Raw genomic sequence first — 23,832 nt, 5'->3', positions numbered from 1 at the left:
GCTGTCTTCTACCATGTTTTCACACAGTCTTCCTTCCATGTCTGTGTCTTAATTGCCTCTTTTTTAAGGATACCAGTCACATTGGATTAGCATTCACCCTCAGGACCTCATTTAAAAACCCCTTTAAAGACCCTATTTACAAATAAAGTTATACTGTGAGGTACTGGGAGTCAGGACTTCAACATATGAATTTGAAGGGGACATGATTCAGGGCATAGCAACCATTAAATGTGATGTTAATGTAGGTCTTTGTAGATGCCCTATATCTGGTTGTTAAAATTCTCATTTAGTTCTAATTTACTTTCTAAAAATTTTGCATCATGAAAAGTAATGAAATTTGTCAATTTTTTTTCCTACATCTAGTAGGATGACTATATGTGTTTACTCATTCCCTCTTTTAATAGTGAATTTCATTGATTGATTTCAAATATTACAGCCTGCCTTGTATTTCTGGAAATAACTCCGTTCAGTCACCATATATTATCCTCTCCATATATTGCCAATTTTTATTTGGAAAAATATAATTGAAGGATTGTGAGTTTGTGGGTTGTATGAAAGATGCTGTAAAAATGTTTAATCCATCTTCATTAACCATAACATGCAGAATCAACACATTGCTTTAAAATAGGCCAATACCAGAAAAAATATTTCAAAGAGTTAAAAGTCAATGGAGGCAGCAGTAGAGGACAAGGTATTCTTGTTGTTTTTGTACCATTTGACATTTTTAATTACGTGCACATTACTTTGGTGGAGATAAAATAATTTATTTTTAACAAGTAAATCCCATCCAAATACTAGTCATTTGTATTTAGTTTAATTACAACTCTGATTCACCTGGAATTATTTGTTGGTGTATGGTGTGCAAACAAATGGAACAAAGCTTTCCCTTCCAATTAGGCAACTTACTCGTCGTCCTAGTGTAATTCATTCATTAGTCCTTACTTTTCCCCATGATTTGCTAATACTCATTTATACTAGGTTGTTTATACATATTATTTGTGCTTGCTTTGGTACCACGCTTACTTGAGAATCTGTGGTGAAGTTCAGAAACAAAAATAGAATGTGCGAAGGTACAGAGGTTTACAAAAGCTGCTTTTGTAAATGCATGATTTGGAGAAATCCGAGAGAAGATAAAGAATGTTGAAAGCTCAACCGTAAGTGGCATTCGTTAAAACGAAGCCCTTAACACGCAGTCCTGCTGGAAGACACAGGACACTTCACAAACTAAATCCCTAGGTGAGAAAGACACACCACGCGCAACGCTAAGACGGCGGAGACCCGGCCTCCGGCCTTGACTTCCGGCGCCCGCGCGGGCGAAGGGAGCCATTGGTGGCGGGCCGGGGAGAACGTCACTTCCTGCTGTGGCGCCGGCCCACCAGGGATATGACGACCTGCGCGGAACCTCAGGGGCGGCGGCCGGGGGTCGGGGTCGGGGTCGTGGTGACAAGCCGCAGCCATCCTCGCTGTGTCCTCCTGGGGAAGAGGAAAGGATCGTTTGGAGCCGGCAGCTTCCAACTTCCCGGCGGTCATCTGGAGTTCGGGTGAGCAGCCGCCTCTCGGACTGGCGGAAAGCGGACAGTACACGAGAAGGAGGTGCTCGCTCCGCGGGCGTCGTTTCTTGGCCCGCCTAGGGCGCCGGGCTGGGCAGGCGGGAGACAGCATTCCCCTCGCGCCTTGGAGACCTCTGCTGGCTCTCGTCCGCTCTGCGCCCCCTGGGCGCGGCTGGCAGCTGCCTTGCGGGGCGTGCCTTTCTTAGTTCTTACCCAAGAGATGGAAGGTGGCTCTTCAGGCACCTCTAGCAGCCCTGTTTTGTCAGCTAAGACGTTTGCGTGGTTTGCCTGAGCTTTACATGTACACTGGTATATATACTATTCACTGCTTCTTAAAACTCTGAAGACCGTTAAAGAATTCCACGTACTAAAAGAGCCTAATAATTCTGTATTTTATAAAGGACAGTCTGATTAAAAGGCCTTCGTGTAGGTTTAGTTGCACTCTAACCAAGCAAATGGGCTGGTGAAACTCGGCCTCGGTTTCTCTATTTTTAAAGTGGGGGTGTTACAGATTGGGTTTGTTCTCCTCGGTTCTTGCACCTACTGCAACAAAGAATTGAAACGCAGAGATAAAATAGTTAAGCAGAGTGAGTTTTATTTGAAAATACCCCAAGGGAGAAGTGGGCCAGAGTCAATGTAGACAAAGGTCCTGAACTTTTAGGGAGTGTCTCTTTCTCATGACCTGCTTGGAGGCGCTTACTTGATTAACAGGGTGAGGTTATTTGATTGACTATCTATACACCCATTCCTGTTGGTGTGCATGTCTTTTCCCAAAATGCGCGTAGAAGAGCCCCGGGGTGGGGCAGGGGAGCAAAACTGCAATTTTGATGAGATTATGGTGAGTGTGGTTTGGGCAGTTCTTAATTTTGTTCAATTGCGCACAGGCTGGGATCGGGTTGGGACCAGTTTAGCATGGGCCTAGTAGGTAAAGAAGTTATCTCCCTGTAAAGCCTCGTCGTCTTCAAGTGGGACTCCTACCTGGGAAGTTTGGGAATTTTCTTCCTTGAACCTCATCTTCCCCTTCCCCAGCCGCTCATGTCTATCTACCTAACAGAGGAGTTGGATGAAGTACTCTTTAAGGTCCTTTTCTGCTTTGGTGTATCACACTGAAAAAGTCAGAGTCAGTTCTGTAGGGTGAATAAAGCCTAGGAAGGGCCTAAAAGGTGGATTCTGAAATGAGAATGCAGTCAAAAGTCTGTAGCAGGTAAATAGCATGTAAAGTGTTCAGATGTGGCAGTTGTTTTCCCTTTAGTGTGAACATAAATAAAAGAGAAAATAGGTGAATCCTCCTGTCTTATCACTCAGCTTGTTCTTGTTGCATCTTACTGTTCCCCTCCCACAACACACACACACCTTGTTTTTTAGATCATTTTAAAGGAAAGCTCAGACACCCTATTATATCACCGCTAAGTAGTTTAGTATGTATCTGTAAGAGGCTTTTTCAAAAAATACAGTACCATTTTTCACAGGTGAACAAAATAATTCCTTAATAATATCTGATGCCCAGTCTGTACCATTTTCCCCAGTTGCCTTGAAAATGTCTGTGGATAAAATGAAAGTTCCTGTGGTCAGGATTCTCACCTGACCCTGATCAGCTAGCTCGCTACACACATGTGGGCAATATGTTGCTATTGACTCCATATAAAAAGCTCCACCCAGTGCTCTGCACAACATGGTGGTACGGCCGCAGGGGTGCAGGAGAGCAGAGGCTGGAGTGGTGGCAGCACTGAGGACAGAAACTGAGAAGTTTGTGGGATTGGAGAGTCCCAGAGGCAGAGACTGGCTTGCTGCCTGCAGACTCGCTCTGAGCGGATGGGATTCTGAGTAGGCAGGATTCTAGTGATTGACCTGCCACTGTGGGAATAAAGTTGGGTATAAACCCTTTCACCCCAAGAATGTTCCTTTGTCATTTCTTTGGTCTCATTGAGTCCATAGTGAACTTGTCTGGGGCTGAAACCCATGGGCAAGACAATGTCTTTTTACTGTTTTGTACCAATCAAAATCACAGGAAGGACACATACTGCATGTGATTGGTAAATTTTTTAAGTCTCTCAACCTAACAGTAATCCCCATCCCCCTTTTTCCCATGCCATGTTGAAGAATGTGAAGCATTCAAAGAGTTTCTCACATTGTGTTTCTTCTAATCCACCTATTTCTTACCAAGTGGTAGTTAGAAGTAGAAGCTTGATTCCAGGGCCTTTTAATCAGGCTTTGTCCTTATCAGCTATGGAATTCTTATGCACTTTCAGTGCAATGAATTTTTTTAAAGGTCTTCAAAATGCTAAAGAATATCATTAAGTTTATCATTTTTAGAAAATTAAGATAAACCATCAATTAATAAATAGGATTTCTAGATTAATAATCAAATTGCCTAGACAGACACTCCATATTGTACTTCAGTTGTTGTAGGGAAAATGAAAGCTCCCATGGCCAGGATCCTCACCTGACCCTAAATTACTTGATGATGTAATTGGCTTACTGCTAATGCTAATTAGGCTAATGCTTACATATCCATTGGCAATGAGCCATTACTGTCACTGGTACTATATAAAAATCTCCACCCAGTGCTTTGCCCAAAGGCATAGATGGAGGCCGGCTTGCTGCATGCAGATTGCTCCAGAGGCAGACATGATTCCAGTACTTGACCTGCCACCGTGAGAGTAAAGCTTGGCATAAACCCTTTTACCCCTAATATTATTTGGTCTCACCAAATCCAGAATGAACTTGCCCAGTGGCAGTCCTCCTTAGGCAAGACAGTTGTTGATGGGCATTAGCCTAACTTAGATACAAACTAAGCACTGTTAGAATGTGTAATTACCAGAGCAGTGGCTAGCGATAGCTATCTTAATAATAACACACAAAAATGTTGGAATCTTGACTCAAATATCATATAATAACCAAAATTGAACTTTAATGAGTTTTTTTTACAAAGTCCTAGACACTATGCTAAACTTTTCACATATATGCTTTCACTTATTTTTATATAACTGGTAGAGTCAGTGGGATAAATTTGATGGAAAACAAACAGGAAATGGCTTTTCTCCTTTCATTGTCTTCAAACATGTCCTTCCCTTCTCTGCTGCTCCATGATATTTCCTGCAAATTCTGTTGTTTTCTTTTAACCTGATTATAAAAATTAATCAATTTTAGTCATTATGACCTACTTCCAAGCATTTAGGACTATTGTTTTGCTCTTTCTTACCTCCTGTTTCTCACTTTCTGGTTTTCTTCCTTCCCCAGTGTGTTGGCACACGTTTTACATGACCAGTGCTGCTGTGATCCATCTGTTGATGCCTTCTCGGTGCAGTGTTCACATGTGTGCTGTCTATCAGGGTGTGCTTGTTGGTTATTTGGAAGACCAACAAGGATTTCTGTGCTGTACAGTTCCCTGACATAGGTGACTGACTTATTGTGACACTGGTCCCCCCTCCTCTAGCTTTTGCTTTCAGCACACCCTACATTTTGTTTCTGCTGGAGTCCCCAGCAGTCTCTTATAGCATCTGCTTGACCCAAGGGAAATTCACAATGGAAATAAGGTTTCCCTGCTGCCCTTTTATCTTGCTCAAACATCATGGGCTGCACTAGCCAGTCTCCTGCCTTCCAAATTCCCAAAGTGGGAATAAGCCTCAGCATCTTATTCACATACATCCCTAAACACCAAGGGACATATTTCAGACTTACCCAGAGCTCTCACCCTCCCACCACCCCTCCTCTGATGCACCGGGGAAGGGCTGTGAGTTTCGGCAGCTTATTATGTCTGCAGCAGGAGAGCAGCACACCCAATCTCTGTGACCACTTACTTCTCTTGGGGTACCTACCCATCACTTGGTTTGGGGCACAGTTGGCTCCTCATCAGGAGGAAGGGAAATATTTCTACAAGGCTGAAAACTCATAACTTTCCTCCATTCCAAAGATCTCTTGCCTTTCTTATGTAAACTGGATAGAGTGAAGGTCAAAAGACTACTCTGGCCTTACTTAGCAATCCCCCGAATTTAGATGGCATCTTTTGCCATATCTTTTAGAATTTAGAGGTGCTTATTGCCTATCGTACTCAATTTGAGGCTTAAACTAAAATTCTGAAATGATAGGAAAAGAAATCGTCCTCTTCTTGCTGTGTTTATGCAGAGACCAGCTGAACAGCTGAACCTGACATCACATCTGGCCCTCCACATGTTTACAACAACCCCATGGAAAGCAGCATCATCTCTATGTCCAAAGAGGAAAAGTAATGGATTTTAAATCAAACCTAGGTCTAGTTGACTCTAATGTCTGTGCCTTTATCTGATATACTAAACTGCCTCCTGGTTGCACACTGTTTACAGGCATGTGAACTGGTGCTGAATTGGCTAAATGCTCCATTTTTTGTTCAATATGAAGTCATTTTGGACTTCAGGTAACTAGATACAGGATAAACAATGTCAAAGGCAGGGTTGTCGATTGACTGTTTTGAAGCATGAACCAACTGCAGTTGTTTTTGCTTTACACTTGATATTTCCAGCCAAGAATTTCATGGGAAAAAAAAAGTGACTTAAATAGAATTGAATACAATGATGTATTTCTGTTTTCCAGTGAAAGTTGGGAAGAATGTGCTCGAAGGGAAACCTGGGAAGAAGCAGCTCTTCACCTGAAAAATATTCGCTTTGCCTCGGTTGTGAATTCTTTCATTGAGAAAGAGAATTACCATTATGTCACTATATTAATGAAAGGAGAGGTGGATGTGACTCATGATTCAGAACCAAAGAATGTAGAGCCTGATAAAAACGAAAGTAAGAAAATTATAATAATGCATTTTTGTTGAGGAGTACATAGTGTCTGAAGGAGTATCATATTATGTTGCCATATGAAGACAATTCTCCTGATGAGGAGCCAGTTGTGCCCAAAACCAATTCTCTTCATGGAGAATTCTCTTCATATAGAAATGTAAATATACTTAAATCCTGGATACATAAGGTCATAGTGGGAAAGAGAACTGGCTCTGGAGCCAGACTACTTGCTTTACATCCTGGTTCCTCTGCTTAGAGGTTTGTAACCTTGGCCAAGTTATTTAATGTCTCTGGTTTTCTTTTCTCATCTGTGGTAACAGTAACTACCTCAGATGAGCTCTCTAAGGATGAGATGAGTTAATTCAAGTAAAGAACCTAGTGAACATGGTAATTACTCAGTGATTGTTAGTTTTGATGTTAGTGGTTAATTTTGTTTCAAACTGATTTTAAATAAAACATTTAAAGTGCCTGCCTCAGTCTTCTCACCTGTGCAAGAGGTAATAACTTCCTTTTTTAGAGAAAGATTAACCAGGCAAAAGAGTTATCTGTTACCTCTTATGCTGAACTGAGTGCTCTGAAAACTTGTAATGACAACTGGTATTTATTACTTACTGTGTGCTAACCATTGTTCTATGGGCTTTTGCATGTTTCATCTCTCTTAATAAAACCATGAGAAAACTAAAGAGTAAAATATTAAACTTATTGAATATATTATTTGCCATATGAAACCTTATTAAAGTGGTCATATGTACTGGACCTCCCCTCTAAACATTTAATTTCTCTTCTAATATGGAAGAATCTTTTCTTTCAACAAATACATGTTGAGTAGTATGTGCCAGACACTGTTCTAGGCACTAAAGAAACAGTGGTGTATAGAACAAAGTCTCTACCCTCCTGAACTTTAGGTTTTATTGAGGGAAAAGGCAACAAATTAGTGGATATTTTTAAATGGTAATAGTAAGGAATAAGAATAAAGTAAAGCTGTGTAAGGATAGTGATGCATGGGTGCTGTATCTGGTAGGGTGGTCAGGGGGTCTCTTAGAAGGGGACATATACATGCAAAGGGCTAGAGGAAGTGATATTTCCAGAATGAATAAATCATGTCTAAAGCATTTTACAGATTGATTTGATTGAATGAGCAGAAAGGTATACCCCACCTATAGGCCTTGAGTCATTTAAGATTTTTTAAATAGGTAACTACTTGGAATCATCTAAAATGAATTGACAAAGTTTGCACTGTTTTTACTCAGAACACTTCCAACACCACAAGTGTGGGTATTTTCCTCACGCCAAATAATTCTTCAACTCTCCAAACACCAACTGGTTTTCCTACAATTCAGTTCTTACACTGTCCACCCCGAGTTAGTGTCAGATCCCAAAAGCTGAAGAACTCAGTCCCTTAAAACTGTTCCCACTTCAAATCCCAGACTCCTGTATTTCTGACCACCTGGCTCTAGATCCGGGGTTCCCATGACCCCCCTCCTCAGGTTCAGTATTTGTTAGATCTTAGGAAAACATTTTACTTAACATTACTAGTGTATTATAAAGGATTTAACTTAAGAACAGCCAAAGGGAAGAGATGCACAGGGCAGGCTTATGGGGAAGGGGCACAAGTTTCCATTCCCTCTCCAAATGTCCCACCCTCCCAGCACCTGACATGTTCACCAATTCAGAAACTCTCTGAACCCAGTTGTATAGGGTTTTTATGGAGGTTCCTATGTAATGAGATTATTATTACTAAAATTCATTAAATCATTATCCTTCCGCAATTCACTTCATCTCCAGCCCCTTGTTAACAATATAACAGGAATTATGTTTGCTTTTTTCCCAGCTGAGAGCCCTTCGGAAAACCAGCTGCAGCCTAGCCCAGGTGTGGTGGCTGCGTGGGTCTGTGGCTGCGTGGGTCTCTGTCCCATGTTCAGCAGGCCTCGCAGCTGGATGTCCTGCTTCAAGTCACTAGTTACTGCACCCTTCCTCCAGCCATCTGATTATAACTAGGAGGATCATCCAGATGCTTGTTTTAGGAGATGGGATAAACTTTACGGAGAGCAATCCTGAGACAGTTCATTCAGCTTCCTGCAGCGCATGTTGGCTTGCTCTCTCTGTTAGTGTGTGGTCACAGTTGCTAATCACCCTTTCCTGCACTGTTCCACTTTTATGGATTGTTTGCCCCCTGCCTTCCTAGAGTGAAACTACATACCTGTATTTTATAGGCAAAGATTAATGGAAGAAACAGTACTTGCATAGGTATAAAAATTGTAATCATTAAGAAACGTATGTAGAACACGGGGTGTACATCTTCATCATATTTATATATTCACTTACCATGAGCTTTCATGTTATTTACATTTAAATCATCAAAGAAAATACCATTCCCTCAGATGTGTTTATAGGATTCCTTGTATTTTACAATAACAAACTTAGCTAAATCTCTCCTATTTCAATGGATTTTTTTAATCAGCTCCCTCCATAATTGTCTTTCTATCTAAAATATGCCACAGCACAGAGAATATTTTTTATTCTCTGCATAGCTTTCATTACTTTTTTTTTTTTTTGAGAGGGCATCATATTTATTGATCAAATGGTTAGCTTTCATTACTTTTTAAAGAGATCTAGGATAGCTTAGAAATTTTGTAGTCTACCTTATTTTACAGGTAAGGAAACTTTTTCAAATGTTGAAACCTGTAAAACATGAAGTTCTATGCATTTTCTTTAGCCAAATATTTAAATGAAAATGAATGGTACTAAATATGGATTTTACTACACTGTGGCCCTTAAAAACTTGGCTTCACATACAAATAAAAGCATGTTTTAAATGATCACCATTCTGTTCTTAAGATCTTCATTCTAAACCCATTGTTTATGAAGCCAAGCTAATGCATAGCATTACTGGTTTATTAGTAGCAAATTATTTTTAAATTTAATCAGTTTTTTCTAAGTATAAGTTAAATTGCCAAAATAAACATCCTTTGTTTCCCTTCAGCTAAATAAATTGATTTGGTATCTGTCTTTTCTAGGTTGGGAATGGGTTCCTTGGGAAGAATTTCCTCCACTGGACCAGCTTTTCTGGGCACTGCGTTGTTTAAAGGAACAAGGCTATGATCCCTTCAAAGAAGATCTGGGTCATCTGGTAGGATACAAAGGAAACGTCTCTCAGTGAGCAGGAAGATGGCCTGACTTATTTTAAAAAGACAAAGTAATGTCCAGTTAGAGAATGAAAATATGTGTGTTTCAAAACAACTCCATTTTATCTAAAAAGTCCCATGATTGCCAATTTATTTGTAGTCTCTTAATATACCTACCACACTATCGGCCAGAAGTTGTGGAAATTTTTCCAGGATAATGTCATGAATTGTATTTCAGACTCAGAAAAAACGATAAAGGGTGATATTGTGGCAATTCTACTCTCCATATTTCTGTGATAATTGCTCTGCAGTTTTTCATTATCAGCTCACATGGAGTGGAATGCAGATTTCCCTTAGTGTTCCAGCTCAGGTCCTAATCCAAAGACTAGCACGCTGTGCCTGTTGCAGAATTTATCATGTTTGTTGGTTTTCCTCTTTTTTGTTTAAAACAAAAACTTTCTGGTAATACATTGTGACAGTCCTTGCAACTAGAACAAAAGGACAGGTTATTAGGGTATATTTCCTAGATTTTTTAATTGAGAACCTAAACCAAGAAAAGTGGGACAAACCATCTAGGATTTATACCCTATCATTAACAGGCCATGTAGTTTTGGATTTCTCACCTAATTTCTGGGAGATGCAGCTCCCTTATACAAAATTAGACTAGGGCAGTGGTTCAAAGTATGGTCTGGGGAAGTCCTTGAGCCCCTTCCAAGGGTAATCAAGGTCAAAACTGCTTTTGTAACACTAAGACATGATTTGCCTTTTTTATTCCCATTCTTTATGAGTACAGAGAAGTTTCCCAGAGGCCACCTACAGTGGGATACTGTAAAAGACTGAATGCAGAAACACATGAGAATCCAACTCTCCAGCACTGGTCTTATTGGTTTTTTTGGGTGTGTATTTCAAAAAAATAGCTATTTTTCATAAAAATTATTTGTTAACATTTAATGGCTTTTTATTTTTTTATTAGTTATAAATGAAGAAAAGAATTATTTAAATTTCTGTTTTAATTCCTACTATGATAAATATTGCTTGATAAAAACCATACAAAAAGAAAAACTCTTTCACATCCTTGGTAATTTTGAAGAGTGTAAAGGGATTGTGGATAAAATGAGAGTTCCTGTGGCCAGGATTCTCACCCAGCCATGGTTGGTTAGCTCACTGCACACATGTGGGTAATACGTTGCTATTGACTCGGTATAAGGAGCTCCGCCCAATGCTCTGGGCAACATGGTGGCAGGACTGCAAGGCTGCAGGAGAGCAGAGCAAAGGCAGGAGTGGTGCCAGCGCTGAGAACAGAGGCCCAGAGGATGGCTGTCTGGGCAGAGAGGCCCAGAGGCAGAGACCAGCTTGCTGCATGCAGACTTGCTGAGTGAATGGGATTTTAGTGACTGATCTGCCACCATGGAAATAAAGCTGGATATAACCCTTTAACCCCAAGAACATTTTGCTGTCATTTTCTTTGGTCATACAGAATCCATAGCGAACTTGCCCCAGGCTGAAACCCATTGGCAAGACAGGATCCAAAACAAAAAGTTTTGAGAACTACTGGATTAGACCATAAAATCACATCCTTTTCTTGATGAGGCCATGTCTTGCCATAGGTTTCAGCCCCAGACAAATTAACTGTAGATTCATTGAGACCGAAAAAAATGACAATGGAACATTCTTGGGGTGAAAGGGTTTATACCCAACTTTATTCCCATGGTGGCAGGTCAATCACTAGAATCCTGTCCACTCAGAGCAAGTCTTCATTGCAGCAAGTGGGTCTCTGCCTCTGGGCCTCTCTGCTCCCCACAGCCGTCTCAGTCTCTGTCCTTGACACTGCCACCCATCAGTCTCTGCTGTCCTGCAGCTGTGGAGCCCTGCAGCAGTGCAGCAGCCCAGAGCACTGGGCGGAGCTCTTTATAGGGACTCAGTAACAATGTATTGCCCACACATGTGCAGTGAGCAAGTGGAGCAGGGCCAGGTAAGAATCCTGGCCATAGGAACCTTCACTTTCTCCACAGGATCACTTCTGTAAAATCCCTTCTCCTAGAGCTGGTTACATTTGAATTTTGCCCTTTGCGAAGATTCAAGTACTATTTTAATACATGCTCATCTTGCCAGTGGGTTTCAGCCCCAGGAAGTTCACTATGGATTCAGTGAATGAGACCAAAGAATGACAATGGAACATTCTTGGGGGGAAAGGGTTTATACCCAACTTCAATCCCACGGTAGCAAGTCAATCACTAGAATCCTGTCCACTCAGAGTGAGTCTGCATACAGCAAGCCGGTCTCTGCCTCTGGGACTGTCTACCCACAGCCTTCTCAGTCTCTGTCCTTTGCCTTGCCACCTCTCTAGTCTTGTCTGTGCTCTCCTGCAGCCGTACAGCTGTGCCACCGTGTGGCCCAGAGCACTAGGCAGAACTCTTTATATAGAGTCAATAACAACATATTGCCCACACGTGTGTAGTGAACTAGCTGATCAGAGGCAGGTGAGAATCCTGGCCACAGGAACCTTCACTTTATCCTCACTCCACCCCTTCAGGATTCTCACCCCTCAGTCTATGGGCCCTCAATCCTCTGCAATGGTCCCTGTGCGAGGAATCTGGAACACTGTAACCAAATCCATAACAACATAATATAATATACAAGTAACAAATTATGACAAATTATAATAACCCTCAAACCTGAGGAGATCCATTGCCACTAAGTGTCATCCTGGCTGTATTCAAACCAGTTCTACTCAAATAGGTTAACCGAAAGAACCATGGGCCTTACAGTACCCACCTTCTCCAGCCTTACCAGTCTTGCAGGCACAGGCCCTGTCTTGTGCTTTGTCTGGCTTCTGCTTCATCCTCAGCAGCCAGAACCACTTCTCTGGTCTCAGTTGTTGCCACAGCTCCAGTAAGATTACTTTCCATCCAATTTCTCTGTCTGCTCCTCCCTATATCAAATCACCCACATCTGGGGCCTCATAACCTTCACGGGGTCCTTTAAATTCTTCCTTCAAGAAGGAGACCATAGTTCCTTTTGTGCTGTCATTGCTTGAGCCTGATGATAGAAGCAGAGCATGGAGCACTCCACGACCTGAGGAGGGGGCTGCACCTCTCCTGGAGGAACCCAGGGTTGCTGAGTCTTTATTTTCCTTCTGGCTTTCCACCGGCTTTCAACCAGGTGGGGTTTCAACCAAGGAGGGGCTGATGCCTCTGGCACTGGCTGGGCCTGCACCCCAACCTGTTCATCAAACCTTTGTTCCTCCATTTCTGGGGCTGATGGCTCCACTACATCCTTCACCTACCCCGTGGCACCTGACAGCCTGCCGCTCCTTCTAGTTCTGCTTCCTCCTGGGCTACCACAACATCCTTTTCCATCTCCACAGCACGTCACAGTGATGCCATTTCAGTCACCAACAAACTTTTTACCTCAACGGCACCTCGCAGCTCACACTTTCACGCTGCCTCTTGTGCTTTCTGCATTACGGCATCTTTCTCCCTTATAGCCTTTCTTAATAATGCGAGAAGAAAACTGCCCACAATTCCCGCGGCCTTATGGGCACTCTGTTTCTCTAGGGAATCCCCTATTTTGCTGAGGGCCAACTTTACTGCCTCAGGTGTTGTCTCCAACCCTTCCCAGTCTTAGGGTAGGGCCCAGTCCTCTAGGAGGCAAGCCATGTCTGACCACATGTCCACTGGTGGGCACTCGAATGTCCCCCCATCCATAGGTGCAGCGTGCTGAAACACTCCTCCCATGAGGGCAGCCTTTTCCTTTCCTTGGCTGTTGACTATCGGCAATTGTCTTGCCAGTGGGTTTCAGCCACGAGCAGGTTCACTTTGGATTTAATGAGACCAAAAAATGACAATGGAATGTTCTTGGGGTGAAGGGGTTAATCCCAACTTTATTTCCATGGTGGCAGGTCAGTCACTAGAATTCTGTCCTCTCAGAGCGAGTCTGCAGGCAGCAAGCTGGTCTCTTCCTCCAGGCCCCTCTACCCACACACCTGTCTCAGTCTCTGACCTCAGCGCTACCACCACTCCAGTCTCTGCTCTCCTGCAGCCATGTTGCCCAGAGCACTGGGTGAAGTTCTTTATATAGAGTCAGTAACAACATATTGCCCACATGCGTGTAGTGAGCTAGCCAACCAGGGCCAGGTGAGAATCCTGGCCATAGGAACCTTCACTTTATCCACAGTGCTACAAAAGAACCTCTCCAGTGAGTGAATATTATTTTTAAAGGTTTTACTGTATTGCTTGATTTTTCAAAATATTATGGGTACATTGAATTGTTTACCATTTACAAATTTCATTTCCTATTTTATTTTACATACTTTTTTGACATTAGAATGTTTGGAGAGCTCCAGTACAAGTAAGTGATTAGTCCTTGAACTTCAGCTACACTGATGAATTTCACACAATTTTTCACTCCTGTTTGATTACTTCTTTATATTGCTTGCTCCTTATTTTAATTCCTTTCTTCAATTGGCTTAATCTCTGTCTCTAGCTCCTCCCTAAATGATAGACAGGTAAGCTTGAGAAGAAACCAGGTAAGCTTTATGAAACTCTTCCATAGGCTTATCTCTGATATAGTTGATTGGCAATTCATTGTGCTATCTCTTTATGCTAGTACTTACCCAAGCAAATGTATAGCTTCAAACACTTACCACAAACCTGTAGAGTTTTTCCATATCTGCTACTTTAAATTTTTAGTAGACTTATTAGAAGTTTGTAGGGTCTTTTGTTTATTTTAAATTCACCCAATTAGACATGAGGTTTATTATAATGGAAAGAAAAAACTAACCTGGGCTCTTATTTATAGGAAAAAGTAAAAAGGTAAGTTTCATATTAGGAAAGGATTGCATTTACCTCAGCACCTAATATGCTCAGATGGAATCTATCAACCACTTGGTAACTTTCTCTAAATGAACAAATCAATGGAATAGTGTTTAGAACTCTTAAGTACTTAATTCTCAGATGGTTTGAGAATTGCCTTTAACAGAAAAATTAATGCTGATTAATAGCAATATTCTCATAAAATTGTCAGCTAGAGTTCCTGATGTACACCAAACTCTGCCTGGTTGCTGGGGAGTCTGCAGTCTCTCTTCATGTACTGGCTAAGTTGAGTCCTGAGGTGGGCTCTATCCCAGGATAAGCAAGTGCAACATGCTAACAAAGCTCTTCTCAGTGGAGCATGATGGGAATTCGGTGTCTCTTAGATCTACTTGGAAGAGATAGTTTTTTATCTTGACTGTCAGCTTCCAAATAAGGCAAATGCCTTCAGATGAAATACTCTCTTCTTTGGGGCACCAAGTATCATGTTAACCTGAAGGAAAGCTCAGGAAATCATCAAAATGCGAGAAAACAGTTTTCTAACAAAATCAATCACATACTGATACTGCTTCTCTATTCTTTAAAATACAGATTATTTATGTTGTACTTGGAAGTCAGTGCTGCATCTGAGTAGTGTTTCTGAAAACTGCAAATTAAAGATAACGATATGCACTGAATGACTGAGAGGTATTTACCAAGCCTTCAACTTTATGGATGTTAAGATATTGACCATGTAAGTCCGTACTGAAATTCCTTTATCAATGCTTAATTTGTGTCTTGTGGATAAAGTGAAGGTTCCTATGGCCAGGATTCTCACCTGGCCCTGGTTTGCTAGCTCACTGCACAACAGTGGGCAATGCATCGTTATTGACTCTATATAAAAAAAGCTCCGCCACGTGCTGTGTGCGACAGTGTGTCTTGCCAGTGGGTTTCAGCCCCTGGGCAAGTTTGCTATGGATTCAGCGTGACCAAAGAAATTGACAGTAAAACGTTCTTTGGGGTGAAAGGGTTTATTACCCGGCTTGTTCTCCAACCGTTGGTCGAGCACTAGCATCTCTGCCTCTGCCCAGAGCACTGGGCCGAGCTCTCTATATAGTCCAATAATGGCTTATTGCCTAAAGGTGTGGAAGCGGCAGCCTAGCAACAGGCCAGTTACATCATCAGGTGGTGTTAAGTTCAGTGAGGATCCTGGCCATAGGAACCCCAACTTCCCCACACTCCACCCCTCCAGGATTCTCACCTTACAATCTACATGCTCTCAATCTTCTGCAACGGTCCCTGTGCGAGAAAGCTGGAGCACTGTAACCAGATTCCACAATAGCAACAGAGGATAACAACAACTTAGAGATAATAAAAATTAAGATACACCAAGATTTTGATACAAAAATTATAATAATCCTCAAGCCAGAGGAGGTTCCTAATTCACAAAGACTTTAGCAGTGATAGGACACATGTTTTAGTGTCACCAACATAGGCAAATCTTGTGCATCAGGTATGAGGCATGCAAGAGAGTAGTCCTGTGATAGGACTGTAGCAGGAAGGGGGTCCCTTCCAGGTCTAGTATGCCATACTTTTACTCCTTTCTCCGTGGGGGTAACTGAAGGGTCTATATATAGTGCTACTGGAGGTGCATGCACTGGCCATAATGATAAAACTCCCCGGTAAGATGCTCTTACCGTCTGGCCGTTCAGAATATACTACTGTGACCTTTGGTGGCCACTCTGCTGTTATTCCAGGAATACACATGAGGCCAGCTTCTTGGCCTTGTCCCCAAGGTGCCAGGAGAGCCAGCCATCGTTGGTCCATGTCTCAAAAGGTCCAAGGCCACGTCCACTTAATGGAGTCTCCGGGGTTCAGTGCAGTTGGTATTGGCAGCAAGATGTTATTCTGGTGGCCAAACCTTGGCTTCAGTGATTCTTCCTTGGTTTGTACTTGCAGTTATATAGGAGAGGCAGCCATATGTGGTAACATGTCTACGGGGCTCAGGGCTCCCTTTTGGGGTGTCTCATTCAAACGCCGTAGCACTGTTCATAAGCGAACTGACCATCCCCGCAGGCTATTGGTATCTGACATTAGTCTGGTTTTAACAAGCCAGTGTGCCTCTCTATCATGCCTGCTGCGGTAGGATTATATGGCACATGAAACTTCCATTTGATTCCCAGCTGTCATACCCATTCTTGCCATGTATGTCCAGTAAAATGGGTGCCCTGATCATCTCAATTACGTGTGGTTGGCCATAGGCAGCAAAGAGATGCTCCAGGCGTCTTTTGGTCATCTGCTGGTCTACACAACAGGTAGGAAAAGCAACCAGAAGTCCAGTAGCTGTGTCCACACAAGTCATGGCATACTGATATCCTTCTGACACAGGTAGAGGCCAATATAGTCTATCTGCCACCTGACGAGGGTAATAGGCCCCCTAGCTATTGTCCCATGTTGCTGTGGAACTCGGTGTAAGTCCCTTTTGGAGCACACGGCACACTCCTGCCTGGCTCTACTTATTCAAAGGTCAAAGGCAAGCCCCACCGATGGGCTACAGCCCACATTGTCTTTTGCCCCACATGCAACAAAGGCTGATGTAGCCATCAGGCTACATCAGAGGGAGATTTTCCTTCTAACCAACGTATCTGGGCCAATTTATCTGCTTCATCATTTCCTGGGGATGCCAGTGGCAAATGACCTGTCACATGGTATACTGTAATTATTTAGTTCTGACACAGGCTCATAAGTCTGGCCGTAATTCTTGCGCCAGAGGGGTTGGTAACCAAGCAGCCAATTGACATGGTACCAGGTTGGTAGCCACAGGGTCAAGCGTGGGTAGACAGCCCAGCTGTCAGTACAGACAACTATAGGGGAGGGCTGCTGGCTGATCACAAGCCACATAGCCCACAACTCTGCCCATTGGCTGCTCTTCCCCTCACCATCTTCCATCCATATTGTCTCAGTCTTAGGATGGAAAGCTATGGCCCTCCATTTTGGGGGCTGCCCACGGCTGGAGCCATCTGTATACCATGCATCTTTGGGTATAGGGGTTCTTGCCTCCAGATAGGGACTCTCTGCTAGTAATGGTTCAAAAGCAAGTTCTTCCTGCTTTTCACTAGTATCTGTTACCAGCCCCTACAAGCATTGGAGTTCTTCACTCAAGGGGCTACTAGAGAGGGCACTATGCTGCTGTAGGTAAGCACCCCACCTGGCTAGTGTGGGTGTTTGTGCCACACCAGTCCTTGGCTTTTGGGTCCAGTCTCGTACCCACCCCAAGATGGAATAGGTGGTTATTACCTTTATCGGGGCCATTCCAGTGATGGGTTGTGTAGCCAGCAAGGCGTGATACATGGCGGCCAGTTGTTTTTCTATCAAAGTGTATCGTACCTCTGCCCCTTTCCAGAGGTGTGACCAGAATCCAGCGAGTTAGCAAATTCGTTCAAGCCTCTGACAGAGACCCCAGCCAGTTTTTTTTACATGAACCATCTTCAGTGACATGAACATACAGATCACAGGGCCTTGATGGGTCTATCACACTCAAGTCCTGCATGGCATTGACTGCATTGACTGCCTGTTTTGCAGTAGTAAAGGCAGATGCACATGTCTCATCCCAGTTCCACCTGATGCCCTTTCATACAATCCGGTTTAAGGGCAGCAGACATATGCTGAGCTGCAACCAGTGTTATAAGAGCTAGGCATAATAAATGACATCTATAGTTCAGAGAATTATGGCCCAGATGAAGAGATTTTCACTACTGGGATGAGAAATACAGTGCTTCAAATGGCTCCCACATCTGTCTTTGGGTCTCTAATGGCCATTCTTTCCCCTCCGTTAGGGGATCCCATAAGCGATGTGACACATACAGTACCAGACTTAGGCTGAACCAAAGAGAACATAGAAAGAAATAAGGTCTTCTACTCACAAGAAGAATTTAAAGGTCCCCATAAAGGTTATGAGGACCCAGATGTTGTTCGATTCAATATGGGCAGGAGCAGATGGAAGGAAATTAGATGGGAAGTCAAATAAGGTCTTACTAGAGCTATGGCAACAGCTGAAACCAGAGCAGCAGTTCCAGCCATTAAGAACAAAGAGGCAGAGGTCAGAGACAGAGCCACGAGTCTGTTCTGTGTGTCTGCAAGGCTTTCTGCTGGAGAATGAGCCAACCTCACTCGCGCCCACATAGGAAGGTGACTGGGGAGCACGGTGATTGACAGGGAGGTCAGTGTACCTGCCCTGAGGGACCAGGGGGGGACTGGAGCCAAATGTTGAAAGAGCTATCCATTGGTCCCCAGTGAACATACAATGTGTCCTGGCTCTCGTGGACACAGGGGCTGAATGTTCACTGATTCATGGTAGCCCTGAGCGGTTCCCTGGGTCCCCCACTATCATAGATGGATACAGGGGGAAAGCTATCAGAGTAGAAAAAGCCCAAATCCCTTTGTGAATAGGGCATGCACCCCCAAAGTAGTGTACCATGTATATATCTCAAATCCCTGAGTATATTTTGTGGATTGATACTCTGTAGGGTCTATGGTTGCAGACCACTGCAGGTGAGTTCAGACTGAGAGTACATGTGTTGAAGGCAGTTCTGAGGGGACATGCTAGGCACCCACCCATAGCTTTGCCTGTGCCTCAGCAGGTGACTAATACCAAACAATACAAACTGCCTGGAGGGCATAAAGAGAGTGGAGAAACTCTCCAGGTGCTGGAAAAGGTGGGTATTATAAAGCCCACCCATAGTCCTTTCAATTCCCCACTGTGGCCAGTAAAAAAGCCAGATGGCTCCTGGCAAATGACTGTGGATTACAGAGAATTGAATAAAGCCATACTCCCTATGCATTCTGCTGTCCCCTCTATTGCAGGCCTGATGGATACCTTCAGCCATGAACTAGGAACATACCCTTATTTGGTAGATCTTGCTAATGCCTTCTTTTCCACTGACATTGAGCAGGAAAGCCAGGAAGAGTTTGCCTTCATGTGAGAAGGACGGCAATGGACTTTCACCATCCTCCCACAGGGACACCTCCACAGCCCCACCATCTGTCATGGACTTGTAGCCCAGGACTTGGTACCGCCAACGGTGTGGCTGTACCATTATATTGATGGTGTCATGCTCACATCAGATTCTCTTTCAGATCTAGAAGGTGCAGCACCTAGACTGCTGCAACTTCTACAGGAGAAAGAATGGCTGTGAATAGCACCAAGGTTCAGGCACCTGGTTTGTCTCAGTTTCTTGGGGGTTGTCCGGTTGGCTAAGATCAAAGTTATGCCAGAAACAGTTACAAAGTCCAGGCCTTTTCTTCCCCTACAACTGTAGCATTACTACAAGAGTTTCTGGGTCTTCTAGGCTACTGGAGAGTGTTTATCACGCACTTGGCACAAATTCTGAAGCCGTTATACCACTTGGTACAAAAGGGTGTCATGTGGTACTGGGTTGAGATATGTGCATCTGCCTTTACTACAGCAAAACGGTCCGTCAAGCCAATGCAGGCCTTGTGTGTGATAGACCCATCAAGACCCTGTGAGCTGGATGCTCATGTGACTGAAGATGGGTATGGTTGGTATCACTGGCAGTGGTTTGAATGAACTTGCCAACCTATTGGATTCTGGTCAAATCTCTGGAAAGGGGCAGAGATACAGTACGCTTTGAAAGAAACCAACTGGCTGCCATGTATCATGCCTTGCTGCCTACAGAACCCATCACTGGAATGGCCCCAATAAAGGTAATAACCACCTATTCCATCTTGGAGTGGGTACAAGACTGGACCCAAAAGCCAAGGAGTGGTGTGGCACAAATGTGCATGCTGGCCAAGTGGGGCACTTACCTAAAGCAGTGTAGTGCCGTCTCTAGTAGCCCCTTGAGTAAAGAACTCTAATGCTTATTAGGGCTGGTGACATATACTAGTGAAAAGCAGGAAGAACTTACTTTGAACTAATAGTAGCAGAGAGTCCCTGTCGGGAGGGAAGAGCCCTTATACCTGAAGATGTATGGTACACAGATGGCTCCAGCCATGGGCAGCCCCCAAAATGGTGAGCCATAGCTTTCCATCCTATGACTGAGACAATATGGATGGAAGATGGTGAGGGGAAGAGCAGCCAATGGGCAGAGTTGCGGGCTGTGTGGCTTGTGATCAGCCAGGAGCCCTCCCCTATAGTTGTCTGCACTGACAGCTGGGCTGTCTTTTGGGGCTTGACCCTGTGGCTACCAACCTGGTACCATGCCAACTGGCTGCTTGGTCACTGACCACTTTGGGGACAAGAATTGTGGAAGACTTATGTTCCTGTGGTCATACTAAAATAATTACAGTATACCATGTGACAGGTCATTTGCCACTGGCATCCCCAGGAAATGATGAAGCAGGTAAATTGGCCCAGATACATTGGTTTGAAGGAAAGCCTGCCTCTGATATATCCCAATGGCTACATCAGCGTTTGTTGCATGTGGGGCAAACGACAATGTGGGCTGTAGCCTGTTGGTGGGGCTTGCCTTTGACCTTCGAAGAAGTTAGTAGAGCCCGGCACGAGTGTGTCGTATGCTCTAAAAGGGACTTAAACCGAGTTCCACAGCAACATGGAACAATAGCTAAGGAGCCTATACCCCTCGTCAGGTGGCAGATAGACTATATTGGCCTCTACCTGTGTCAGAAGGATATCAGTATGCCATGACTTGTGTGGACACAGCTACTGGACTTCTGGTTGCTTTTCCTACCCGTTGTGCAGTCCAGCAGATGACCAAAAGAGGCCTGGAGCATCTCTTTGCTGCCTATGGCTGACCACAGGTAATTGAGAGTCATCAGGGCACCCATTTTACTGGACATATATTGTAAGAATGGGTGCGACAGCTGGGAATCAAATGGAAGTTTCATGTGCCATACAATCATACCACAGCAGGCATGACAGAGAGGCACACTGGCTTGTTAAAATCCAGACTAAAGTCAGATACCAATAGTTTGCGGGGATGGTCAGTCCACTTATGGACCATGCCACAGTGTTTGAACGAGAGACCTCGAAAGGGAGCCCTGAGCCCTGTAGACATGTTAATGCATATGGCTGCCTGCCCTATACATCTTCAAGTACAAACCAAGGAAGAATCACTGAAGCCGAGGTTCTGCCACCAGAATAACATCTTGCTGCCACCACCAACTACCCTGAACCGCGGAGACTGCATTGAGTGGACGTGGCCTTAGACCTTTTGACACATGGACCAATGATGGCTGGCTCTCCTGGCACCTTGGGGACAAGGCCTGGAAGCTGGCCTCCTGTGTATTCCTGGAGTAACAGCAGACTGTTCCCCAAACGTCACAGTATATACCCTGTACAACCAGAAGGGAGGATCATCTTACCGGGGAGTTTTGTTTTATCATTATGGCCAGTGCATGCACCTCCTGTAGCACTATATATAGACCCTTCAGTAACCCCTATGGGGAAATGAGTAAAAGTATGGTGTACTAGACCTGGAAGGGACCCCCTTCCTGCTACAGTCCTATTCACAGGGCCATCCTACCTGATAGACAAGATTTGCCTATTTGTTGTCATTAAAACATGTGTCTCATCACACCTGAAGTATTGTGGATTGAGAACTTCCTCTGGCTTGAGGATTAGTATAATTTTTGTTATTAGAAACCCCCTCTCGCTTGGGGGTTATTATAATTTTTGTTAAGTTTATCAAAATCTTGTTGTATCTTAATTTTTGTTATCTCTAAGTTGTTGTTATCCTCTGTTGCTGTTGTGGAATCTGGTTACAGTGCTCCAGCTTTCTCACACAGGGACCATTGCGGAAGATTGAAAGCATGTAGATTGTAAGGTGAGAATCCTGGAGGGGTGGAGTGTGGGGAAGTTGGGGTTCCTATGGCCAGGATCCTCACTGAGCTTCAACCACCTGATGATGGAACTGGCCTGTTGCTAGGCTACCGCTTCCACACCTTCAGGCAATAAGCTATTATTGTGCTATATAGAGAGCTCGGCCCAGTGCTCTGTGTGGAGGCAGAGACGCTAGTGCTCGACCTACCACTGGAGAACAAGCCGGGTAATAAACCCTTTATAAACCCTTTCACCCCAAAGAACGTTTTGCTGTGAATTTCTTTGGTCACATTGAATTCTTAGCTAACTTGCCCTGGGCTGAAACCCATTAGCACGACACACCTATATTTGATGACTACCTAAACATCATCTACAGCTCAGACCATTTTCCTAAGCTCCTGACCCAATCACACCTGAATTTTTCTACTTTCTTCTAACTTGATGTTTTCAAACTGAATTTTCTGATGTATTCCTCTTAGATGTTGACTCTACCATCAGCTGAATTGCTCCAACTAGATTTCATTTCCTCACATAATCAGTCTCTCGCTTGTCCGTTCTGTTTCTTTCATGTCTGTTGAACCCATCATCTGTCACACAGTCCCAGTTGCCTCTCCCTGTTCTAGTTCTTCATCGTTTTTTCCACAGACATCAGGTAGATTTAATCCCCAGTCCTAGACTGATTGATTGATTGAAGTAAAATGCACATACCATACCATAAAATTTTGCCATCTCTGACTTATTTTTGACAGTACTCCTAGAGTGACTTCTCAAAAACAATAATTTTGTCATATCCCTTGTCTTCTCAAACTTCTTTAGAAGTTCTCCATCACCTAAAGGATAAAATTCTTAACCTAACTGACAAGGTCTGAAGCCCACCGCTTTCTCACACACGATGCTCTATGCATATTTCTTTGTGCTTCCCCCATGTAGTTTTCCACCTCCTTGCTAGTGTGTCTGCAGCACCTTCTGAACTGAGCGTTACCCCCACCCTCCATCTCTCTTAGAAGCCATACCCATTTTTCATACCTCACTTCAAGGTTTCCTTCCTCTGTGAAGCCTTTTGGAGTCAACTGAGGAGACTGATAATACCACGCCTTACACTATTTCTGCCATATCTCAACTTCAGAGGTGGCTTTTGAATTAGTAAGGCTCCAGGCTTAAGTGATAAGTGACAGAAATTGTGTTCTAGAAACACCCACTTCTGTCTTCTTGTCTAACTTTTTAAAAATTTCTAATGGCTTGAGTTCACTTCTGATTCATTTGTGAAGCAGCAGATTCTGCAGATAAAATGCTCCCAAATCAGCCTCTTCCTAAAGAGGCTAAAAATGGCTAAAAATGGGTGCTCATTTATGTTGCATAGTTTACATAAACTATGTATTAATGAAGACGAATTACATTCACATTTCAGAGATCAAGTGTGACTCTTGGAGAGTATTTACTATGGCCAAGCGCAGCCTTTGGTTATTTGCAGTCTTAGGCTTTATAGCACAATGTCATGTTGTATTCTATCAATTGCTTGTCTTCCCAGTAGAAAGTAAGCTCCTTTAGGCTAGAGACTTGGTCTTTCTGTAATATACATAGCAGCCAAAGTGGTGATTGGTAAAACCGAATGCCCAATGTGTACTGGTTGAATGAAAAAAATGACCTTCTAGTATTTCTTAACTAGTCCTTTTCCTGGGCTAAAATAAGACAAATAGTACTAAGGATCTCAGAGTAGGAAAAGCAAATACTGCATTTTAATTATTTGCAGGGACATAAAGGAGAGCTGTTTCTATAGATGGAGGGAGAGAGGAACTAGAGTCT

General features: G+C 43.5%; 1 protein-coding gene across 3 annotated transcripts; it reads left to right on the top strand.

The window, feature by feature from the left end:
- Positions 1-1,349: 1,349 nt before the first annotated feature.
- Positions 1,350-19,225, top strand: NUDT15 (nudix hydrolase 15). Of its 3 annotated transcripts, none has more exons than XM_036889725.2 (4): positions 1,350-1,541; positions 6,120-6,316; positions 9,331-9,443; positions 19,181-19,225. In XM_036889725.2, exons 1-4 carry the CDS (start codon positions 1,384-1,386, stop codon positions 19,208-19,210), a joined length of 498 nt encoding a protein of 165 aa, XP_036745620.1. In that variant the 5' UTR covers positions 1,350-1,383; the 3' UTR covers positions 19,211-19,225. The 3 variants fall into 3 exon arrangements, with proteins under 3 accessions (XP_036745620.1, XP_036745617.1, XP_036745619.1); XM_036889722.2 differs by lacking the exon at positions 19,181-19,225 and adding an exon at positions 10,232-10,389; XM_036889724.2 differs by lacking the exon at positions 19,181-19,225 and having other exon boundaries at positions 1,351-1,541; positions 9,331-10,389.
- Positions 19,226-23,832: the final 4,607 nt, after the last annotated feature.

The sequence above is a fragment of the Manis pentadactyla genome, chromosome 17 (assembly GCF_030020395.1).
Source record: "Manis pentadactyla isolate mManPen7 chromosome 17, mManPen7.hap1, whole genome shotgun sequence".
Taxonomy (NCBI): domain Eukaryota; kingdom Metazoa; phylum Chordata; class Mammalia; order Pholidota; family Manidae; genus Manis; species Manis pentadactyla.
Note: the sequence above shows the minus strand (reverse complement) of the source record. Positions and strands in the feature narration are given on the sequence as shown.